Consider the following 21,474-nt stretch of genomic DNA (forward strand, 5'->3'; position numbering starts at 1 on the left):
ATGCGATGCCGAATGCTCCGCGAATGCAGGCATGGACTTGCCGAGGGGCTGGCCCACCAATTTCTCGTTGCGGACCGTTTATTACGACTTAGCGCAGAATTTAGCCACAACGCAGCTGCGGTCACCAATACTGCACATCTGGGAGCACGCCAACAGCGTGATAAACCCAAGCATGCAAATACTGGGCCCATGCTGAAGCCATTAATTTTTATCGACGCGCACCACTGTATTTGGCAAAAAAAGAAATAAAATACTTGAGGTGCACGATCACATTTTGTAAACACTGTCATCCACTTTCTTTGTTCCTAACATGCCGTACTTTCAAGGTACGTTTCCTCATGGTGCAATCGCCTTCCTCTGTTCTCGTCTTGATCGCGAAAGCGGATGTAAATCGCAGCGGGTGCGACGATGTACGCCAGCACCGCTATCAAAGGAGGGCTTCGTGCGCCGGGCTTCAGGAACAGACTCGGCAGTCGGAAGCGTCGGTTGCATTAACTGTACTACTACTCTGTCGCCAGACCTGGCAGGTATACAGCTCTCAATAAACGGGGACGGTCATACGTCGACGGTCGCCCATGCTTCAATTCAATGCGATGCGGAAGGCAAACCTACGTCAGGCAGCTCCACCCTGTGAAGATCATAGCTGCAATGCGAGCGGCGACCACGCGGGGAGTGGTAACCGGAAACTTGCGCTCACCATATTTTCGTGTTTACATTTGAAAATTTCATCGGTTCGAGCGACGCGGAGCTAATGGAAACGGCATATGCGTATGATATACAGGAAGGTTGTTCCGTTCCATTACGTGATAAGTGATGCCTGTGCAAGAAGCGCGATTGGGATTCATTGCGACTCGTGCGTAGGTGCGTCGATATAGAAACAAAGAAGAGCGTTTTTGACGATACTATTGTTATACTATACCAACTCCGTTCACCTGTGATTGCGTTCCGTGATTACTTAGCGTTTTACACTTGTTTATCACGACAGTTTATTCTTGATTTGGTTACATTTCATTCTTTGGCTTGAGCCCATGATATTTTTTTTTTATGTGTACCTGTTACCTGCTTAGACAGCGAGTTACATTATTCACGTTCCTTGGACAGTCACTGTAAAAGTAAATTGGCAATCGTCACGTTAGTTAGCACTCTTAAGCGATCACTTCGTTTTCTACGAGCGTAAACTTTAGTCGGAACTCCAGTAGTAGTCTCCAGTGGAAGTATGTATACGGATTGAAAGCGATCATCTAGCGCAAGACAGTTATTTGTTCTCGAAAGGTTAGGGTGGGCAAAACAAGCCACTTTGAATATGCTGATGCATTCTAACTGGACTAAATCGTGCGCCCTTTATTAGTTTGATCCAGCGCAACTCAGAACAAAGTATAAAAAGACTTCCAAAGATATAGTGCAAATATAAACACAACTTACTCTGATTAAATTTCGCTCTATTCCTAGTCATTTCACCTTCACTTTCTTCTCTTAATTATTGCTTCCATGTTTAACATAAGCGCACCCAAATTCTTTACCTAAGAAATTAGCGTTGCGTTCCGCTTCATTGTGCCCATTTTGTGAGTTTCTGATATTTGTTTTTTCATTTTCAGTGCGCATATATTTGTTCGATAAATTCGCTCTAAACCTTCGCAAATGAACCCATACTTTCTGCTTAAGAGAATTTTAATATGTCAATAGCAGTCAATCACGAAACAAAAACACACAAAAAAAGAGAAAACCCAGCGCGAATGCGATGCTCGAGTTACGATTCGTATCTGCCGCGTACGTAGGCAGGTTCGGTCAAATTCCCCTTGAACTGCCAAGCTTGCCCATGTATCATTAATAGTGCCCCGTGGCGAGGCCTTCGATGCAACAGAAAGATTTTCATAGGTCTTCAAGATTGATATCGTGGGATATACGAAAACCGGGGAGTGACCTTTCCTATAATTCTCCACGTTATTCCGTAGCCCAAATATTTAATGTGGAGTAAAATGTACTTTCAGTGCGTTTTGTCTACATGTTCGGGGTTAATGTTAACTAACGCGCTTCGCTGTACTGGCTTATGCCGACTTGTAATCCCACAACGTTCTCTCCTGTTGCTGTTTGAATAAGTTATACAAGCGTGGGAATTAAAGTGGACTGCCGAACAGCCGGCTATCTCCAAGTGAATAATATCAATGCACGTGCTGAAGAAATATTATAAATATGGAATCGAAAAAAATTACCACTTCGCGCACTAGCGCGAACTTGGATAACCTAAGCTCAGAAGTAGTTCAAGCAGAATAAGGCAACACCGTGTGATATGCTACCACCTCAAGAAAAACCGCATCATTGCGCATGAACTATCATCGCCAAATGAAAAGGCTAACTTAAAAGTATGGCAGATAAGAAAAATGTCAAATTTCAACACCAGTTACACACACACGAAGAAAAGGAAACGCGATTCGTAAGAGCCCATAAACTCGCACAACGTCAAACGTGGAACGTGTACGTCGCAATGGACACACGTTAGGCCACTGACATCAAAGTCCACGAAAGCCAGCGAGAACGTGTCTTTGCTTATGCAGCAAGACGAAGCACTATGAACGATGTCCACGGATAGAGACCGGCCGATACAGTTGTGCGCGCTCGTTTGCTGTCGATTACATTGCGGCAAAGCACTCAGTTCCATAGAGGCACCCGAAGCGTCGTAGCAACTGTTAAAGAAGGAATAAGGAAAGGAATAGGTTTGAACCAAAGGATAATTTCTTTGTGGGTGAGAGGACACGCAGATTAAGTGACGATGAACTTTGAAGGAAGCACTGGCGTACCTTATAATGCAGTAATAAATCAAAATGTACACTGTCAGTTTGACACTCATCGAATGTGCGTCACTGGCAGTGCTTGGCCGCTGAAAAATATTTCTTCAGCGGAAGTCGGCACGGTAATCAAAGTGTAGGCGGATGCCTCGCTAGCCTGTTAGAGGGTGGCATAAACAAAAACCAGGCAAGTTGACGAAGTATATCAACGCGTCTTTCATTACAAAACACGCCAGGGGCGCTATAACGTAAAATGATTCCAAACTGTTTTGATTCCAATTTCTGCTATCAGCCTCCACGATGGGTCAAAACATTTTCGGGCCACTTCCAACTTCGCCTGTCTGTCACGCGACGTCACGAAAACCGCGATAGCTCCCCATCTGATATAACGTGTACACATTGATTATGGATGATTAAACCGCACAAAATATAAATAATCATTCCTGATTCGACGCCTTTTCGCCATTAGCCCTCTGCTATTGGTCCAATGTTTTCTGGCTACGCCCACTTCGCCTGCCTGTCACGCGACCCCACAAAACCGCCAAAACGCACCACGTTAAAGTGACGTGTACAGGAAAAAAATGCATTAATATGCCGAACAAAAGTGAAAATTTTTCTGAATAGCCATAGACTGCCCCGTTCCGAAAGGAATAGAAAATGGCTGCCCGCCGATCGCCCAGGCCCTCGCTACTCGCACCTGCCGGTGAGCTTGTATTTATTTGCGCATGATAAACCTTTTTGCATGGCAGTAAAACGTTATCGAGCTCTTTCAGCATGCATACGACATCGCTCTGCAAACTCTTCCTTGCTGAGGATCCGTTTTAGCGGCATTCTTATCCTTCCGTTGCACGCCGCCGCGATTTTCGACCAGCCACCGCAAGCTAAGTAAGGCGAAGTGGACCAATCGGAGAAACCGGCACCACCCTGACCGTAGACAATCTTATTGGTTTTGAAAGCGAACAAAGGTGACCTCCTATAAACCAGGAGAGTGTTTGATTGGGTTGTTCAGACAACGCTGCGGGTTACCGCCCGATGCTTGCGTCGGCTGTTATGTAAATTTGACGTCAGGAGTTTGGAATCAAAACAGTTGGGAATCATTTTACGTTATAGCGCCCCAGTGCTAGAGAATGACGCGAATATGTGACGGAAGGTCACAGCGGGCAGCTATACTTGGCGTGATGAACACTGAAAAACTGGGGTGGCGCAAATAATTAAGTAGACTTCGATGCAAGCCTCATTAATTTTTTTGAGGCTTGCGCGCGTAAATAATCATACCCTGCGCGCGGCATTTTAGGAAGACGTGCTCACCATGATACGATTCCGTGCTGGTCCTCTCGTTTCGAAGCTCTGTTTTAGTTATATGCTCATAATTCTCGCCAAGATGCGCACGTTGCAATCTTGTGCCGCACTTCATCACATGCCTTAAAAGACGCCGAAAAGGCGTTGCGAAGGAAGAAATTTCTGCGCTGCACTTGGCGCCCCGTTTGAAGACCGTTTATTAGGCAGCCATTTAGGGATGTCACAGCAGACCCCGTTTTCTTGTTTTTCCCACATGGGATACAGAAATACTTACATACTGCAGCGTCACTCTCAGTGTGCAAGGAACAGGAACACGCAGAGCCCTACCTGCTGCTCCTTCTCGTATTCGAGCTTGATGCGCGCCTCGATGCACTCCTGGGTGGAGGCGAAACTGCCGCTCTGCGCTGCGTCTCGCATGTGACGGTGGTACCAGCCCACAGCAGTCGCCATCGACAGGAACAGTGAAGCAGCTGCAACCTGCGCACGGGGTTGGGCACACCGCACGTAAATGTTGCTGTTAAGCCGTCATAGACATGTGGTTATAAAAATCTTTATTTCATTAGTTCTGTCTCCAATAGTACACGAGTAAAGCACATTTTTTTGCATTACATTTGCGTTTTACGCCTATCCTTCAATCCACGCCATCTGTGCCCAAGACTCCACTTGAGCTCGTACTGATGTACCAGCCGCAGTTGATGCAATTATATGTCAAAAAAATTGAACGTTAAGTGATAAGAAACACAAATGTTCGAATTCTAGCGTAGAGAAAGAGAAATTGGGGCGCAGGAGGAAGTACTTGAGAAAGAGAGAGGAAACAAAGGGAAATGTGGGGAGGCTGATTCCATTGCGAAGCCAGCATATGAACTTTTTATCGCGGTATAGACATGGTGTGTGGTGCTAATAGATAAGCCTTTGTACATAGGCAAGGGGTCCCATTCTTAGTCACCTGATAGGGGTACGGGCATGTACTTTTCGAGGTCACTTTTAAAGCAATAGCTTTCTTTAGCTACTTCGGTAACTTGGGATGGCTGGGTGGCCTCGCACAATAAACAGTGGCGCATACCCAGTGACCGGAGTTCTCTACTAGCTTGGGCCACTAAGCATGTGCTGGCTGCTGTCTTGCCGAGCAGACAACATGGGCCGCTGGACACGTACCCGAATAGACAACTTCCTGCTGGCTGCTGTCTGGCCTAGTAGACAACTTGGGTCACTGTGTATGTATCCGAACCGAAAACTGTAGCACTCCGAATGGAATATTTTTATGCGCATTCTTGGCCAATCCCCAGAATGGATGCACTGTCGAGCTCAATATGAGCTACAACAAGTGCATACACCTGTCGTCATTTCTTATAATAAAAATGTCAAGTGCCATTTTTATTGTAAACAGGGTGCTACCAGTAATCATAATGGTGTTCAGCAATTCTTTTTTTTTTGTAGGCACTGCCATGCTGCTATACGAGCACTGTATGGCAGCATGGTAGCGAATACACACACACGCACACACACAGAAAGAAAAAAAAAACGAATTTTCGTGTTGCAACTCATATTGAGCGCGATAGTTACCAACGTGACATATGGGGTATGTAGCCTTAAATGTGTTAAAGCGATAGCACCTCATCCGCAACATACACCTCAGCGTCAAGCGCGGCCCGCTTGATGGAAGCCATTTTAATAAAGTAGCAGCAAGAATACTGGGGATAGTGAGGGTTGCTGCGTTGTTTCAACTGGGGGTGCAGTGATACAAGATATACTGTGTCGTAGTGCCACTCCGCATTGTGGTTGGCAGCGATAATGCCCCTTCGTGTGACCGCTGACGTGCCCATAAGGTTGCGTCCTTCACGGATGGCATGGAGCTGTGCAGCAGGTTACACAAGAAAGCTATCACTGACTTTGATGATCATCTTCGACGGTTTCTGCCGCAATTATTTTGCACTAAATGAAAGTTTGAATGGTAAACACCTTACAAAAATATTGTCAGAGATGAGAAAAGTGTAACAATATACCAGATTGTCTTTTTCTGCAAACTTGTTTCGATTCCGACACATATACGGTGGGAGCGTCATGACAGGGAAGGCCACGTGACGACACTGTGACGCTTCGGCAGGTATATTCGATGGGCAGAAACGTACACAGACTGGCGGAAATCGCTCATTAATAGCAACAGCCAAGATTGTTTGCGGAAAAGTATTAACCGACTGCTAACCGACATGTTCATATCACACAATTCATATAGACAACAAAGGCCGAGAGAAAGTAACAGCCACAAAAATAAGTTCGATATGAGGGGAAAGAGAGAGGGATAAATGAAAGGAGTAGGGAAGTTCACCAAGACTGAGCTCAGTTGGCTACCTTGCTCTGGAGAAAGAGGTAAGGGGGAGAAATATAAAGAATAAGACGAAGGCGAGTGGGTTCACGTTGGTACACTACTATGAACAGCGACGGCCATTGCAGCACGTATAGACGCCATAAGAGCCACCGTGAAGGCATTGTGTCATTTCTGAAGGAACTAAATTTTCATGAATATGTTGTGTGCATCTTGGTCTGCACCTGAATATACGTCAGTTGCGTACATAGCGTGAGTGACTGCTTACATTATTTTCTATCGCATTTTGCAGTTGTTACCCTCTGAAATTCGGCCTTCGTCGCGTTCCTGTATGTCCGTTTGGTAAATGATCCCACCTTTTCTTTTTCTATGATTTGTGTTCGCGCCGCAGATTACCACAAGGCTTGCGGTCACTCTTATTTTTGCTGTCTGTTACCATACTTGTATGCTCCGCTTCCTGCCTCAATTTTATTGTGATAGCAACTATATGGAATCTCCAGGCGAATTTCCGGCGTTGTCATCGGAGTCGCCGTCACCGTGATGTTACGCATAAAGTCCAAGTGCGATATCATCGGGACCGCGCGCCGTATGCTGTAGGTGTGAGCGAAAGCTTCCGGGGGTGAGCCGAGAAGTGTGGTGGCTTGATGCGGAGGTGTCTTCTCACTCTCGCAAGGGAGGAAGGCGGGGAGGGTGCGCGCCGTCGTCTAACGCGCAAGAAGTGGGGGGGGGGGGGGGGGGGAGGTGATGGGAAGATGTGCGCGCTAGGATGAGGGAGGGGGAAGGGAGCTGGTAAGTGCGTAGCTCTTCTTCTACTCCAGCTGCGATGACTTAGCGTGGCCGCGCGCTTCCTGTCTTAGAGGCAAATGAGCTGGGTTAGAAGGCTAGCCGGCTGGATTTAGCTCACGGCTTCATGTGCGCTGCGTTCTCTCACGCCTAGTTCCCGTTGAAGCGAGAGGCAGAACGAAGGCGAATTCGCTCACCGCTGCTGTCGCTCTTCATCACGCCGGCGTTCTGACAGCGAGTCATCGATTCAGATGTGTTCGCATTGACAGTGCGCGAGTGACAACGTTCTTGTTAATTTAGTTAGTGAATGTTTGCATCCGTTTATGCAGCTGATAACACCTTACTTCGTATAGCTGTCTAATAATTCGCTATCGAAATCAATGCTTCGCCTGTCGATCGAAACTGTGACTTCTTTGCCAGTCACACGCAAAGACCGCATGGGAACGACTTCTTCGCTCAATTAACAAGTAAGGGAACTAATGCTTGCTTCCCTACAGCATATCATAATCTCGATAACAGTAAAACGTGAGTGATTTTTTTATGAAAAAAATTAGGGGCAGCTTCACACTAGTGGTGCGAAGACTGGGCAAACAGCGAAGCTGGCGACCCCATCTAACTTTATCTCGGTTCGGCCAAGTTTTTTCGAGGTTATGCTTCGAGACTCGGCCACGTTTTGTGCAAGATCCCCCCGGAATCATCGACAGCCCAAGGAGCAACGAACACTCGGTCATTAAAGTATCTGGACGCATCTGGACGCATCTGGACGCTTCTGGACGCTCAAACACTTTTGCTCGGTTTCGCGGGCTCGTAACTCCGGATCTTCTGCGAATCGCCGACGTTTCGCCACCGCTTCGGCGGCGCGATACTCGGGATCGGACCGACGTCGTGTCACTCGCTCTTGAGTAGCGGCATGGCGGCTTTCGCACCACGCTTCCTCTTCTTCGGGAATGACGCTCTTCTTCGGACGCCCCATCTTCGCGGCGATGTGCTCTTCGCAGAGACGGCGGGGTTTTTGTGTCACCGCAGCGGCGACGTGGAGCTATATATCATGTGGGTCGGCGCAGTAACGTCGCGGCTTAGCTCCGCCTCTGCGCAGCCGCGGCAACCACGCCGCACGGCGCGGTGACATCATGGATTGGCAAAGCTAAGGCGAAGCGATGGGGGGCGGCGCGCGATGACGTCACGGCTTGCGCAGCTGTGGCGAGGTTCGGCGCGGTCAGCGCAGCTGAGGCAAAGCGTTGCTAGGCGACGCATGGTGACGTCATCGCCAGACGGGATGTTTTGCGGCATAGACTCGACGAACCATCCTCGAGCTTAAACAACTTCGCTAGTTCACAGGGGTATGTGCCATTGCGCTTGGACCTTTTCTGCACAACCTCAAAGATCGGCCCACAGTTTTCGTTCGCCCTTCGCGGCCTAACCAAGAGCTTAAACAGCTCCGCTGTTAAAAGCGAATAGCTGTGGACTAAATGAATAAGTAGACAAGAAGAGCACAAAAATCTCATAGGTGTCGCTTATCCCAACCTCAGAGTAAGCTTCACGGTACGTCCGCTGGCAGCGTAAGCGTAAGCGAACAAGCAAAAATTGGCTTTTATATTCTCTCCTCTCTCCTAACAACCTTAGCATCTCGATCACATGAAATCAGACGTCGATTCTCAATATCGTGTGCATGGGACTCACAGCGGAGGCTGAACGGTTGAATTCTTCTGCTGTAGATAATAAAACAGGCTGTTCGATACGTGTCCGTGGCCTCAACCTCGTTATGGACGCGAAACGCAAAAAGGGGACGTCAATTTATGTGTGCGTCTTTTGTTGTCAGCTGAGATCCTGGGATAACAAAATTGATCCGGTGCTGTCCAATACGGCATCCCTCATCTCCCGTTATCACAAGGTTCAGTCAAGACAGAAACATTTCGGAGAAAGGGTTTCCATCAATTTGATCACCAGCATGGTTCGATGAAGCAGCGAGAGGATGAATACTTTCTACCTTTGATTTAGAATTTACTTTCAGACTTTGAATTTTGTATACAAAGCACGGAAACTGCTTCATCGACACTGCACGGTCTTGCATACAAAAAAGACACTTCATTCAAAATTTCACACATGGAGTTTTCTTCATGCGTTAGTTGAAAGCAATATGAGGACATCGCATAGCTGTTGTTACACTGCCTCAGCCGAAGCGAGAGCTATTTCGAAAGTCTACAATGTATTTGTAAACTATTGAACTGTCGTCTGCTTCACAAGCGTATACCCAAAATGCTCGTAACGCAAAAATTGCTGCTAAAGGCAAATTACAACCCATCACGATGGTGGACATATCATTAGAGAAGACAACCGGCCAATGGCAAAAAGCATCTACGAACGAGAAGCTTTGTGAATTCGGCCCCGGACATTCGAAGGGGGAGATCACCATTAGACGATTTTTTTGCTATCCCTGAATGAATGGCCCACATCCAAAACTAACGAGAAACGAAGGCACCGACTACAGGCGACTCCAGAGCAATACCTTCACCCACGGAAGCTTACTGCATCATTTCCACCCGACGCTATACAGCTACACCTGTCCACACTGCAACGTGCCAGACACCCTGGCGCACCTCCTACTGCAATGCAAGCACACCCGAGCAAGCATCACAACGACACAACCAATAGCAGCAGACGCAGACCCAACCCTCCTCGCTGAGACGTGGGAGGCTGCGATCTCCAAGCCGGACCTGGTCGACCAGCGCGAACTCGTCGCCCGGGCCCGGAGGGCGATCCAAGCCAGAGGGTTCCTGGAATAAGGGACCCTCCCACCTCGACTGCCAAGCCACTGCTTCAAATAAAGGTTCATTCATTCATTCATCCCTGAATGAGCCTCGATGTGCTATATCAATTTCACAGAACTAGCTGAACATTATTCTTTCATATCTCTATTTCATTCAGCTTGTACTCAGAGGTGGCTTTATGCGTTTTTTTTATTTCTCTCTCTCTCTTTTTCTCTTTAAATCTTTACTCGTTCTAGTTTGTATAACACGCGACAGTTCACCAACCCACGGCACTGGGTAGTCGTGGAGGGCCCCTACAAAGCAGAGGAAGAGACAAGAGGGCGATATGGGGCAGGGCGGGTGCCGACCTGATAGCCAAAGTGGCGCGTGTCCCAGTCTGCAAGCAGCGCCGTGGTGGCCAGCAGGCTGGCAGAGGTCACGGGGCCCATAAGCAGAGCTGCCAGCGGCCTGAGTGGCAGAAGGACATGTAGCAGCAAGGCGGCCACGAAAGCGGGGGCTAGGGGGTCCACAAGCGAGATGTGCTCTTTCGCCACCGTCCAGGCGAGCGTGGGGCCAGACAGCAGCAGCCAGCCGAGCAGGCCGAGCGGCAGAGCCCAGCGCCTCAACAACGCCTCGGCTGGCACCAGTGCCAGCAGGACCAGCAGCGCCAGCGCCACCAGCAACGCCACGCTCAGCACCACGAACCGCCGCAGGTCCTGAGCGAAGCCCTGCGTCCGCCATCGCGTTACATGAGCAAGGAATTTGACACTGCGTGTCTCTTGATAGCCACGACAAAGCGCTCCAGCTTTTGCTTAAGTACGTTGTAGCTATAGCACCAGGGCGAAATGTCATTGATGCGCACTCTCTCTCTCTCTTTCTCTGGTAGCGCGACAGCATTTACCGGTGCGCCGTTTTATCACTTGAGCCATACTATATGCGACTCCTAGTCAAAATAAGCACATGGTGCACGAACATGGTGAACGAACGTTTTCGTATTCTGCGGCCGTCGGAACGTGCTCGTGGTTGCGTAACGAACCCGGCACCTTGTGCTTAGCAGCTGAACGACATATAGCCACAGAGCGACAGCGATGCCAGGTGTCGTAATTCAGATTGCATATGTGTAGGGCGCCCATGTACATTTTTTTAGAATTTACAAAATTTCTACAAATTGCATATATATACTTTCCTTTTCTTCCTTCTTTTCCACGTCTGAATATATGAATATACGCCTCCTTTCCTGGGGTTTGGCGCGTCTGCTAAGTTCGTTTCTCGCCGAGTACAATGGGACAATCCTGGAGATAGTGCAATAGTAGATTCCACTATCTCCGGCGTAACACTATCACACCAGTTAAAAGACATTCATTTCCAAGGTGTGCGACAAAAGTCATATGCGTTCCAGTTACTTTTGAGCTTCAATGCATAGAACGAAAGTTATATTATAAATGCAAGTGGATCAATAGTGCATCTTTATCGCAAATTTTAAGGAGCATGTCTCAAGAGTCGAGACCCGTGCGATCCGTAGAAGTAATTCCGAGTGGATATTCTTTGCAATCTCACCGGCACCGGCTGCAATTCGTAAAAACAATATGGGCCGTAAAGTAATTAATAAAAATTTAATTACTGATTTGTTCTGAATTAGTCGATTGTGCATTCCTATTTCTTCTCAGTGCTGTTAATTTCCACCGCTTGGAGTAATCCTGCTAAAGGACTACAATTACGCTATCTGTCACAGGGAATTTTTGACCATTTTTGTATGGGCTAAAACGAACGCCCGGGATATATATATATATATATATATATATATATATATATATATATATATATATATATATATATATATATGTGTGTGTGTGAGTTTATTTGTTCCGGTGAAATACTAGCATGAAGTAGACTCGCATGTGAGGCGACTTATTGTCGTTTCGGCCAGTGTCCGGCCTTCATCAGAATTCAGATGCAGCAACGACGCCACTAGGTTTTAGAGACCTGTGTTGAAGTCGCAGCCATGTTTTCTTTATTCCTGCATAATACTTGTAGCCAAAAAATATTCACAGAAATACTGATTTTTGCAAAATTGCTGCTACATTACGTCCATAATTATTTTTTCTGCGCGAAAATTGTATTTGTAGTCGAGATGATCGCAGCGTCTACTACCGCGACTTCCTAGCACGTCCAGACAAAGTACCCTTATCTAATTTGCCCGGAAATTGCTGCGAACTCATTTTACCATTACTCCTCTGATCCTCCCCGTTTAAAGTCTGCCGCTATTGATTAAGTTAGTTGTCATAGGCTTTTTATACTCTCTTAATTGCCTCATGTTTAATAGATTCTTTTGCTTCTGTCGGAAGCAAACGTTGTGCGTATGTGCTTGCGCACGCGCGTGCGTGCTTCCATGTGTCTTGGTTAGTTCTTTTTCGATGCAGACACGGGCTTTGTCGCGCATCTGCCTCTTTTTAAATGAATTTCTTCTGCATATCTGTATGCGTTTTTCGCCAATAAACTTGTAGTTCGGAGTCAGCACTCGTTTGTCTGTGGGCGTGCGTGCGTGGGACTGCGTGTGTGGGCGTGTGTGCGTGTGCATTTGTGTGCTTCTGTCTATTTTTCTAGCTAAAAAGCAGAACTTGTGTCAAACACGCATTAGGAATAACAACAAAGCGGTGAACATTGACCTACCACAATGGAAGAGCCAGAACTGCATACGTAAGATATTTTTAAAGCACACATGTACGAGAAAAAGTGCCGCATTACGTGTGATACTTTGATTGCATGAAGTGTGTATACATGTTATTGATGAAGATACTTCAATGCGCATTAGTTTTGACTGAAATGCGATCAGGAGTGTACTATAGTAGTGGGGCATGCAGTTCCCAGTCCTTGTTCGGGGCTCTATCATCTAGAGAACGTCGAGACCAATAACTGGTAGGAAGCTTCATGAGTAAATCAGTCGTCGCTCTCACATGAAGCCATTTTCAGACTACCCATAGTATACTACATTTGCAACGCACCTCAAAATGTGTCAGTAATTGCGTGTGCATGCGTACTACCGCGGACGCGCGTGCGGACGTTGCATTAGTTTTAAAACATTATGCAGATGCCGCTCACTGTCGGAATCGATCTAAACGAAGCTTTGATGAACCTAGTCGGCAAGACAAAGCGGTGCATTACAATATCCCTGGATTCACACGAGGGGGCAAAATCCGGCTTGCCCAGCGGGCCAAGCAGTCACGTGATCACTTCACATTCACGCAGGCGCAAGTCTCACGCAAGGTGGCATTCACGCAGTCGGAGCAGGCTCGCGGAATCCGCATACGCATACTCCCGACCCCATACGCTCACGCGTGTTGCCGAAGTATCGGAGGCGAGAGCATTCTTCCCTGACCCGCCGTGGTTATTCAGTGGCTATGGTGTTGGGCTGCTGAGCACGAGGTCGCGGGATCGCATCCCGCCCACGGCGGCCGCATTTTGATGGGGGCGAAATGCGAAAACACCCGTGTACTTAGATTTAGGTGCACGTTAAAGAACCCCAGGTGGTCCAAATTTCCGGAATCCCCCACTACGGCAGTGCCTCATTATCAGATCGTGGTTTTGGCTACGTAAAACTCCATAATTTAATTTTTTTAGCATTCTTCCCTGCGGTTCGCTCCAATTACCGCAGTAGTAATTATCGCCAACAAATCCACAAAGTAAAAAAAAAAAAAAATCTCGTTTTTGAGATCGCAAAAGCGATTCTACACCAGAGGTGCTACTCTGCAAATTTGGCAAATTGCGCCATACTAGAGAGGCTAGAAGGGCTTTCTAGCCTCTCAAGCCATATTGTCCAATTCGCTATCTTGTCAGCTCTGACTGGCTCAAATGGATGCTACGGCCTCTCTGATTGGCTCAAAATTCCGCCATTAAAGAATTAGATAATACGGCGGAATTTGACTATGTCCAGAATAGCACCCCAGACAGCTAGCTCAGCGAGGCAGACCAATCCAGCCTGTGCTGACAGACTTGACGCCTAGTAGGCTATACAGAGGACAGACGACCTCCAAATGGATGGACGGAAATACCGGCCAGCATCTTCAATCCGGCCTGCGAGCCGAGAAGGGCAGACTCGGCGAGGGCAGTACATTCTGATGAGGCAGGCATCACGTGATACACTGGCCGCTGCAAAAATTCACTCTTCCTGTCAATCCTGTGAATCCTGGTTAAGAAACCCGTAGCGTATTTCGGTGGCGAGCGCCTCCCGTCGCATTCACGCGGTCGGAGCTCTATTCTTTATTGCGAGGTAATAATTATCGAGCAGTCCCGGCAATACTATCACCGTCACAAATTTGGCGTGACTCGGCACCTGGACATGTCGAAGTAGAAGGCCGAAAGCGTTGTTGCGGCTTGAACCCACCTGCGGCTTTAACAGCAAATAAAACTTGGCTTTAAGCGCGGCCTTCAGAGCTGGCTTCTCCCTAGTAAGAGTATGGTCAAGGAGAAGCCTGCTTCTGTTGCACACGAAATTTTGCGCATTGGAGCGTTTATGCGTCCATTCAACCGAGTTACCATGGCCAAGGTAAGTGGAGTGTGCTCCTCCTATTCCTTCAGTCCCGTGGGGAGGACTGCAGCGTCCAGAGCCGTTAGTTTTTCGAGGAATTGGGCGTGTTGAAGACATTGCGTGCGGAGCGAACACGTGTGAGCAACAGAGAAGTTGTGTCGCGGTCACACGTAGTCAGCGTGTCACTATGTTTTACTGTGTTGTATTTTTATTTTCTCGTTAAGGCGTTCGGATAAAAATGGACGAGATAAGGCAACAATGGTTAAAATTAATGATTAAGGTAGGCTGCAGCGCAACACGGCACCCATTTCAATGTGGACGAAAATAAGAATGAGGACGCAAAGGAAGTAGAGTACGGCCGGATGCAATGTGAGATATGAGATATGAAAGACGCACACGATAATGAGAAGCACACATTCCTTAATATATTTTGGAACTGGAAAGTGCGAGTAGCGCAACCGAGTCATTATCACAATAAGTCTATAAGGAGCAAACCACGTAGACGTTAGTTATGAAAGAATGAGGAGTACACTCAATGTAATAATAATAAGAGGACTTCGGCACGAATGCCCACAGTAACCACTTTTATTTATTTTCAACTTATAAAGAATAAAAAGAAGGTCAGAAATGAGTGAGTTGGGCCTTAATTTGTCGTGGCGACGTCTAAAAGGGCTAATATGTGCCGATGATATCGTTCTTCTAGTAGACAATAGAAGATGTCTCCACGAGTTAGTGGATGTTTGAGGAGAGGAAGCAGCTGTTTTATAGTTGCAATTTATTCCGGAAAAATCTGGCGTTCACAGACATGTTGTTGATGGCAACATGATTATCATGCGCGTCATGAATTACGAATTGTGAAGGCGTATAAATACTAGGTGTGCATAAGCAAAATTATTTCAAGGACACTTTTGAAGGCTAATGTACAAAAAAAAAGGCATACTGCTGCCATGAAGTCCTAAGCGCTCTTAGGTTATAATAAATATAAAGTTTTCTCCGGAATGACGAAGGACGCAGTGGTGCCGGGTCTCACGTTTGCAAATGCAGAGCAGTACTTATGAGCTGGATCGACGTCACTTCTAGCCTTGAAATTAAGTAACGGACAGTTGGCAGACTAGTTTTGTGCGCTCACAGCAGCACGGCAAGTGAAAAAAAAAGATCTCAGTTTTACGTACCAAAACCACGATCTCATTATGAGGCACACCGTAGTGGAGAATTCCAGATTAATTTTGACCCCCTGGGGTTCATTAACGCGCACCTAAATTGAAGTACAACATCGTTCTCGCATTTCGCCCCCATCGAAATTCGTCCAGCTGGGCCGGGAATCGAGCTCACAACCTCGCGAGCAGTAGCACAACGCTACAGCCACTAAGCCATCGCGGCGGGTAACGCACGACAAATGAAGCAATCGAGAACACATCGGGTGGCCAACATTTCAAGCAGGACAAGCAAAAGGCAAGCTTCAGTGTGAACAACGGCTGAGGCAAACGGAGAGTTTTTAAGTACTTTTATCTCTGTGATGTGGACACTGTGTGGAGATTTAGAAAATGACCTTCACATATAAATACGCGGTTGTCGAAGAGGAGGACGAAATACTCAAGTTGACTTGACACAGAAAGTAAAAGATTCGGAGAGGATAAACTGAAGAAACGGACTGTCAGAGAAACGTTCATTCTGCAAGACGGCTAATGCAGAAAATTTTAAAAAAATGGGTTAGAACTCGAACGAAAGCGTTTCTCTCTTGGAATAAAACGCTCCTCTAGGAGGAGTGTTTAAACTCCAAAGTAAGGGCTATAGGGCTGGATGCTTCAGGACAAAATGCTACAGGGAAAATATTACAGCGTAAATGCTAATTACTGCGGCAATTATAAGTCAGGGACACAATATAACACCTTTTAATGAATTCTAGTTCCCCTCAGACGCATACTGGACAAGGCAAAAACCGAGATAGATGGTGCACTGGGGGTGAAAAACAACCACGAGAAGATTATTATTAGCAAGGCGGTTATATTCGCAAAAGGAGGCTAAAGGAAATGTGTATAAGACAAACTTGCCTTTATGACAAGTTGTTGACACTTGTCACCACCCCAATAGCTGGATCTGCCGCCCGTCCGTCCATACGATTGGCCTTGAAGAACCGTACAATGACTATGGGCGCAAGATTGTAAGGAAAGTTTGGTTCACTGCAAACAACACGCGTCGATAGTAGGCCATAAGAAGGAATAAAACATCACCATCTGTGCTTGTAATACAACCTAGCAAGGGTTCTAGTTTTAGCCTCATTTTTGAACTGACGTGCATGGAGTCCCCCACTACGGCGTGCCTCATAATCAGATCGTGGTTGTGGCACGTAACACCCCATAATTTATTTATTTTTCAACAATATTTCTGATAGCAGAAATTTGTTTACGCTTTTAAAGCCAGCCGCGGCAGCATTCTTCTATTTACCTGATCCTGAAAGAGCTCAGCCATCGGTACTACAGTGTGTCACTCAATCACCAATATTGACTGAGGCATTGTGTGCCTTCCTGCGCGACGAGCACGCCGTGTGCTCAACGGCGTCACAGCTTAACCGCGCATGGCGTGTAGGGCTCGTTTCTTTCACGAGGATAGGAACAGATGCATCACTCTTGAGTTTACCAAACAGTATATAAATGATCACGTGAGATGATCATGCTGTATTCTCCCTTGTAGAGCACAAGCTGTTCCTCTTTTTGTTTTCTTTTCGCTTTTTTTTAGAAGTCCACAACACTGAAATTTGAGGATATCTGACGACCTTTCCCGCTAGCGGTCTCGGAGGTCTTCAGACCTGGCTTCTTTCTAACTTTCCTGTACATCTACAGTTACACGCGATCGCTCCTCACGCAGAAAAAGGACGTTTGAAAATAACTTTCGATTTTGCATCCGGGCCTGTATACACATACGTCTTGCAGCGCAAGCATCGTTGTCTCATATACCTCGTTCCGTCCGCACAATATTTTGATCTGACCCGCTTGCTCCACAAACATTTGATATGTAGGTCATGCTGTTGTCACTTGTTGACTCGGTTAGAAATAAAGATTTGCTTCCATCTCTTGACAGGAACCTTAAATACAAATTTAGTCTAAATTCGGGAAATATTCCTCGACAAGCTTTACGCAGACTGAACTCAAACGTACCAAATGTTAAAAAGTCTACTGTAGCTAGCAAATCCAGATTTGAAAATACTTCGAACCACATTTTTGTTGAATAAGCTATCAAAACATTTTGAACCAGTGCGTTCTTGTTCTAATTTCACAAGAATAATTTTTTTTGTTTGCATTGTTCAATGCACGTTGTGTACAGGGTTCGTCTGGACTTCAGTTAGAGTTACAACAAAACCGTTTTACATCTCAGTAAGGACTTGCTTCTTCGATGTAGAAGTGTGCATGTATTGGTTTCTTTTTCATCTTCTATTTATATTATTATTTTTGATTGCAGGCAAAACAGGCAAGCAGAGGTCCTACGTGTGAACGGTGCGAACCGTAATATGCTACCATGTTGCTAAACTTCAGCGAAAACAAATTAGCGGTAATCGAAGAATACTTTTTTTTAAACTTGTTAGAAAAAAAAACGCAAGTAACCGCATAGAGTATAACACAGCGTGCATAAACCAAACCCACTGAGAACCTCCACAGCGAACGTCCCCGATTGCAGTGATCAATATACCTGATAACTCCTTCCACTTGCGCGGCCAGTTCCAGTCAGTCCCCAGCATGCTGCACGTTTGACACGCTATGGGCGTCAGTGCTTCGTGGCGCCAGCATGGCGTGCCGCGCACATTCTGTTTATTGCACCCAGCACACCCTGCTGCTTCAACCATACGGAGAAAGCAAGCGCCTGGCAGTTCGACAATTGCTGCATGTATTGCACCGCAAGAGTTTCGATCGCGTCTGCTGCTGGGCTAAGTTCAACGCGTAAATAAAAGCGGAAGCAAGATGCCGATAAGCTGATCAAAATAATAAATAAGGTTTGCCCACTAATGGTTCTTCTGTCCATTTTTATCGAAAGTTGTAGTCTGCGATGCTGGGTGAAGTAGCTAGACGGGGCGCCAAGTTGCCGTGACTTAGACAATTTTCCAGAGGCCATATAGTAGCGTGTATAAAAAGTGTAATTAGGACACATGCGGGCTGTGTGGCGAAGGTCGTTCAAAATGTGCTGTATACATGGAGTCTATTTGGAACAAAGGCAAGTGAAAACAACAGCCCCCAAATGTGCTCATTTTTTTTCCTTTTTCTTTTTTTTATCTTTAACGCGCGATACCTTGAGAGATGTAGGCGCCTGTTACAATTCGCCGCACAGCGTTCATCGCATGGCATTGGCACCAAAGTTCAAGAATACTCTAATTTGCACAGCTTCACGGATCCCCCAGGTGACATACTTCAGAAACCCGTTAAATTAACAAATTTACAGTTACAGTAGGCCATATCCCTAGCTCCATACTGTTCAGGCAGAGATGCTTTCTTATGTACTAAACACAAGCATAGGTCCATAGAAAAGTCCGCTTTATATATGGAAATACATCATTAGCATTCAGACTTATGTAGCTTCAGCCTACCTTTAGTTTATGACACGTGACCTGTATGGCGCGCAAAACAGTTGTCTTCATCGACAGGTTGGTGCGCAAGCCTCCATGCTAAATTTAAGCTATTATAAGCACTAAATTAATAGTCCGGTTTTATACCACTAAAAGTGAACATCCCTGTGTAATAACGTTTGTATCATCACCCATGGCGTCACTGCGCGACAAAATGTCACGGCAAGCGACTGCGCGAAACAAAAGATCCAACAAGAGACAGACACAGTTTCATTGTCCCCTAGTTTGTGCGCAGAACTTGCCATCATAGAATGCAGATACCAACTCGCCAAAAGCTGTACTCTATCCAACAAACACCATCGAGGCAAGAACAGTGCAATAAGGAGGATATTTCGCGGAAGCCTGCAAGGTGCCACGCCAATCAGTACTTACAGCCTTCCATGCATGAGCACCGACCGAAGCAACAAGCGTTTATGTGTTTCGCATAAATGCAAACATTTTTCACGGAATGTTGCACTTATGTCGCGATTCCCACCCAAGAGAGCAACGCTGGGCAACGTACAGGACAAGAAAGTAATGCTTTGCGTTGTCATTGTCCTTGCGCGAGAGTAACAATGTTCGGTGGTTTAACATCTGAGCCGATCGTTAACATCTATGCGGAACTTTCTTTTCTGCACCCTATTGTAGCAGGATTTGCAAACTAAGCTCATGCTTTTATTATATGCTTCTGTCGGATTATCTGCTTATCTGTCTGTGTTGCGCGACGTGAAGCACATGAGTTCGATGTCGGTTACATTTCGGTCGGTGAACATCCCGCGACCACCGAAACGCATCGGGGATGTGGCGTGCCCAGCATTAAAGTTTCGCAAAATCGGAATTTTACTGATATCTACAATGCTCCAAGACAGTTCTACATGTAGTCCCTAAAGATGGTTTGCATTCCACAATTAACAAATCTTTCAACAAAGCCTTCATAGGAACTGCTCTCTTTTGACATTTGTTTTGTACCGCAGGTACAACACGTTCATATGGTTTAGATATTTTCACCATCTCCAAGTGTGGGTGTTTAGCCTAATTAGGAAAAAAAAACATATTAAAAACATATATAAAAAAACGTCTTTTCCTCGAGGTGCAATCAAGTTTTGGATGGTCTTTCTTAAGATTCCTTTGAATCACATCCCAATAAAATTGGACTGCATACCTCATGGAAGCCACGCATGTTGAAGCGAAACCCTGAACCTATAGTTTCGTCGAAATTTCAGTATGTTCAATACCTTCACGCTGTGGCGTGATAGGGAACGAACAGGCAGATGCTAAAGCGAAAACTGCTTTACATAATGCTTCTGAAGTACGCATTCCGTTCTCACGAACAGATACAAACACCCTACTTCGTTGCGTAATCCGCAACCGTACGTTGGAGCATTGGACCCAACCAGATCGACGACACAAGTGAGTGCATGGACCCAGAAATCAAATTCCCGCATGCCTCACAAGCTCAAAAGAAGCCAAACAAGCATGGTGCACCAAATTCGCCTTGGTGTCACATCCACCAAGCGTTATAGACATATGATAGGTTGCAGTGATACTAGCCCAAATTGTGAATACTGTCAGGTACCAGAAACACTTGATCATATATATTGTGCTTGTCCCGCGTACGCGCAAGAACGACAGAAACTGGTCTCTTCTATTGCAAACGTCAATAAGATGGCGCCACCAGACGAGTTTTTTTAGGCCCTTGGCCCAATGCAAACAGCGCAGCCCTAATAAGCAATGCCGCGATAGTCTTTCTACAAGCCATTTGGCTGGACGCACGGCTTTAGAGATGCTACAACGTTGTGAACTTGTATATATGCACCTCCTCCTCACATCATCATCCTCATTCATCAGCCCTTTTCCTCCCCCTCCCTTTTCAGCAGAATGGAGTAGCAGGCCAGAGGAAGGTACAGCTCCGGCCGCCGTGGTTGCTTAGTGGCTATGGTGTTGGGCTGCTAAGCACGAGGTCGCGGGATCAAATCCCCGCCACGGCGGCCGCATTTTGATGGGGGCGAAATGCGAAAACACCCGTGTACTTAAGGACTTGCCAATGTCTAGACCTCAAATCCAAAGAAAAAAAGAACTCGGCACCTTGTAAACAGTCAACAGCGTCGTCTATGCGCGATAGGGGATATACGTCTTATCGCGTAATGTTGAATTGACGTCTGTAATCAACGAAGAAGCGAATAGAACCATGTTTATATTTTACGAGGACAATTGGCGATGCCCACGGGCTATGGGACGGCTGAATCACGCCACGCCGAAGCATATCGCTCACTTGTTCGTCGATGACACGGCGTTCAGAAGCTGAGACACGGTAAGGACGCTGTCAGAGTGGGGCGTGCGAACGGTGTCGATGCTGCGCGATACTGTGGTGGTGCGGCCGAGAGAATGTTGATGGCAGTCGAAGGAGGCGGTAAATTCCCGTA

At 46.5% G+C, this 21,474-nt stretch overlaps 1 protein-coding gene across 1 annotated transcript in view; it reads right to left on the reverse strand.

Annotated features, from left to right (window-relative positions):
- The window catches only part of LOC119436082 (adenylate cyclase type 2), a 650,431-nt gene that overhangs the window by 306,470 nt on the left and 322,487 nt on the right, over positions 1-21,474 (reverse strand). The window contains exons 3-4 of the mRNA XM_037702828.2: positions 10,304-10,663; positions 4,410-4,559 (exon numbers count right to left, since the gene is read on the reverse strand). Of these exons, the coding sequence (XP_037558756.1) occupies positions 4,410-4,559; positions 10,304-10,663 (510 nt within the window). The remainder of the gene's footprint in view (positions 1-4,409; positions 4,560-10,303; positions 10,664-21,474) is intronic.

Source organism: Dermacentor silvarum, chromosome 1 (genome assembly GCF_013339745.2).
Source record: "Dermacentor silvarum isolate Dsil-2018 chromosome 1, BIME_Dsil_1.4, whole genome shotgun sequence".
Classification (NCBI taxonomy): domain Eukaryota; kingdom Metazoa; phylum Arthropoda; class Arachnida; order Ixodida; family Ixodidae; genus Dermacentor; species Dermacentor silvarum.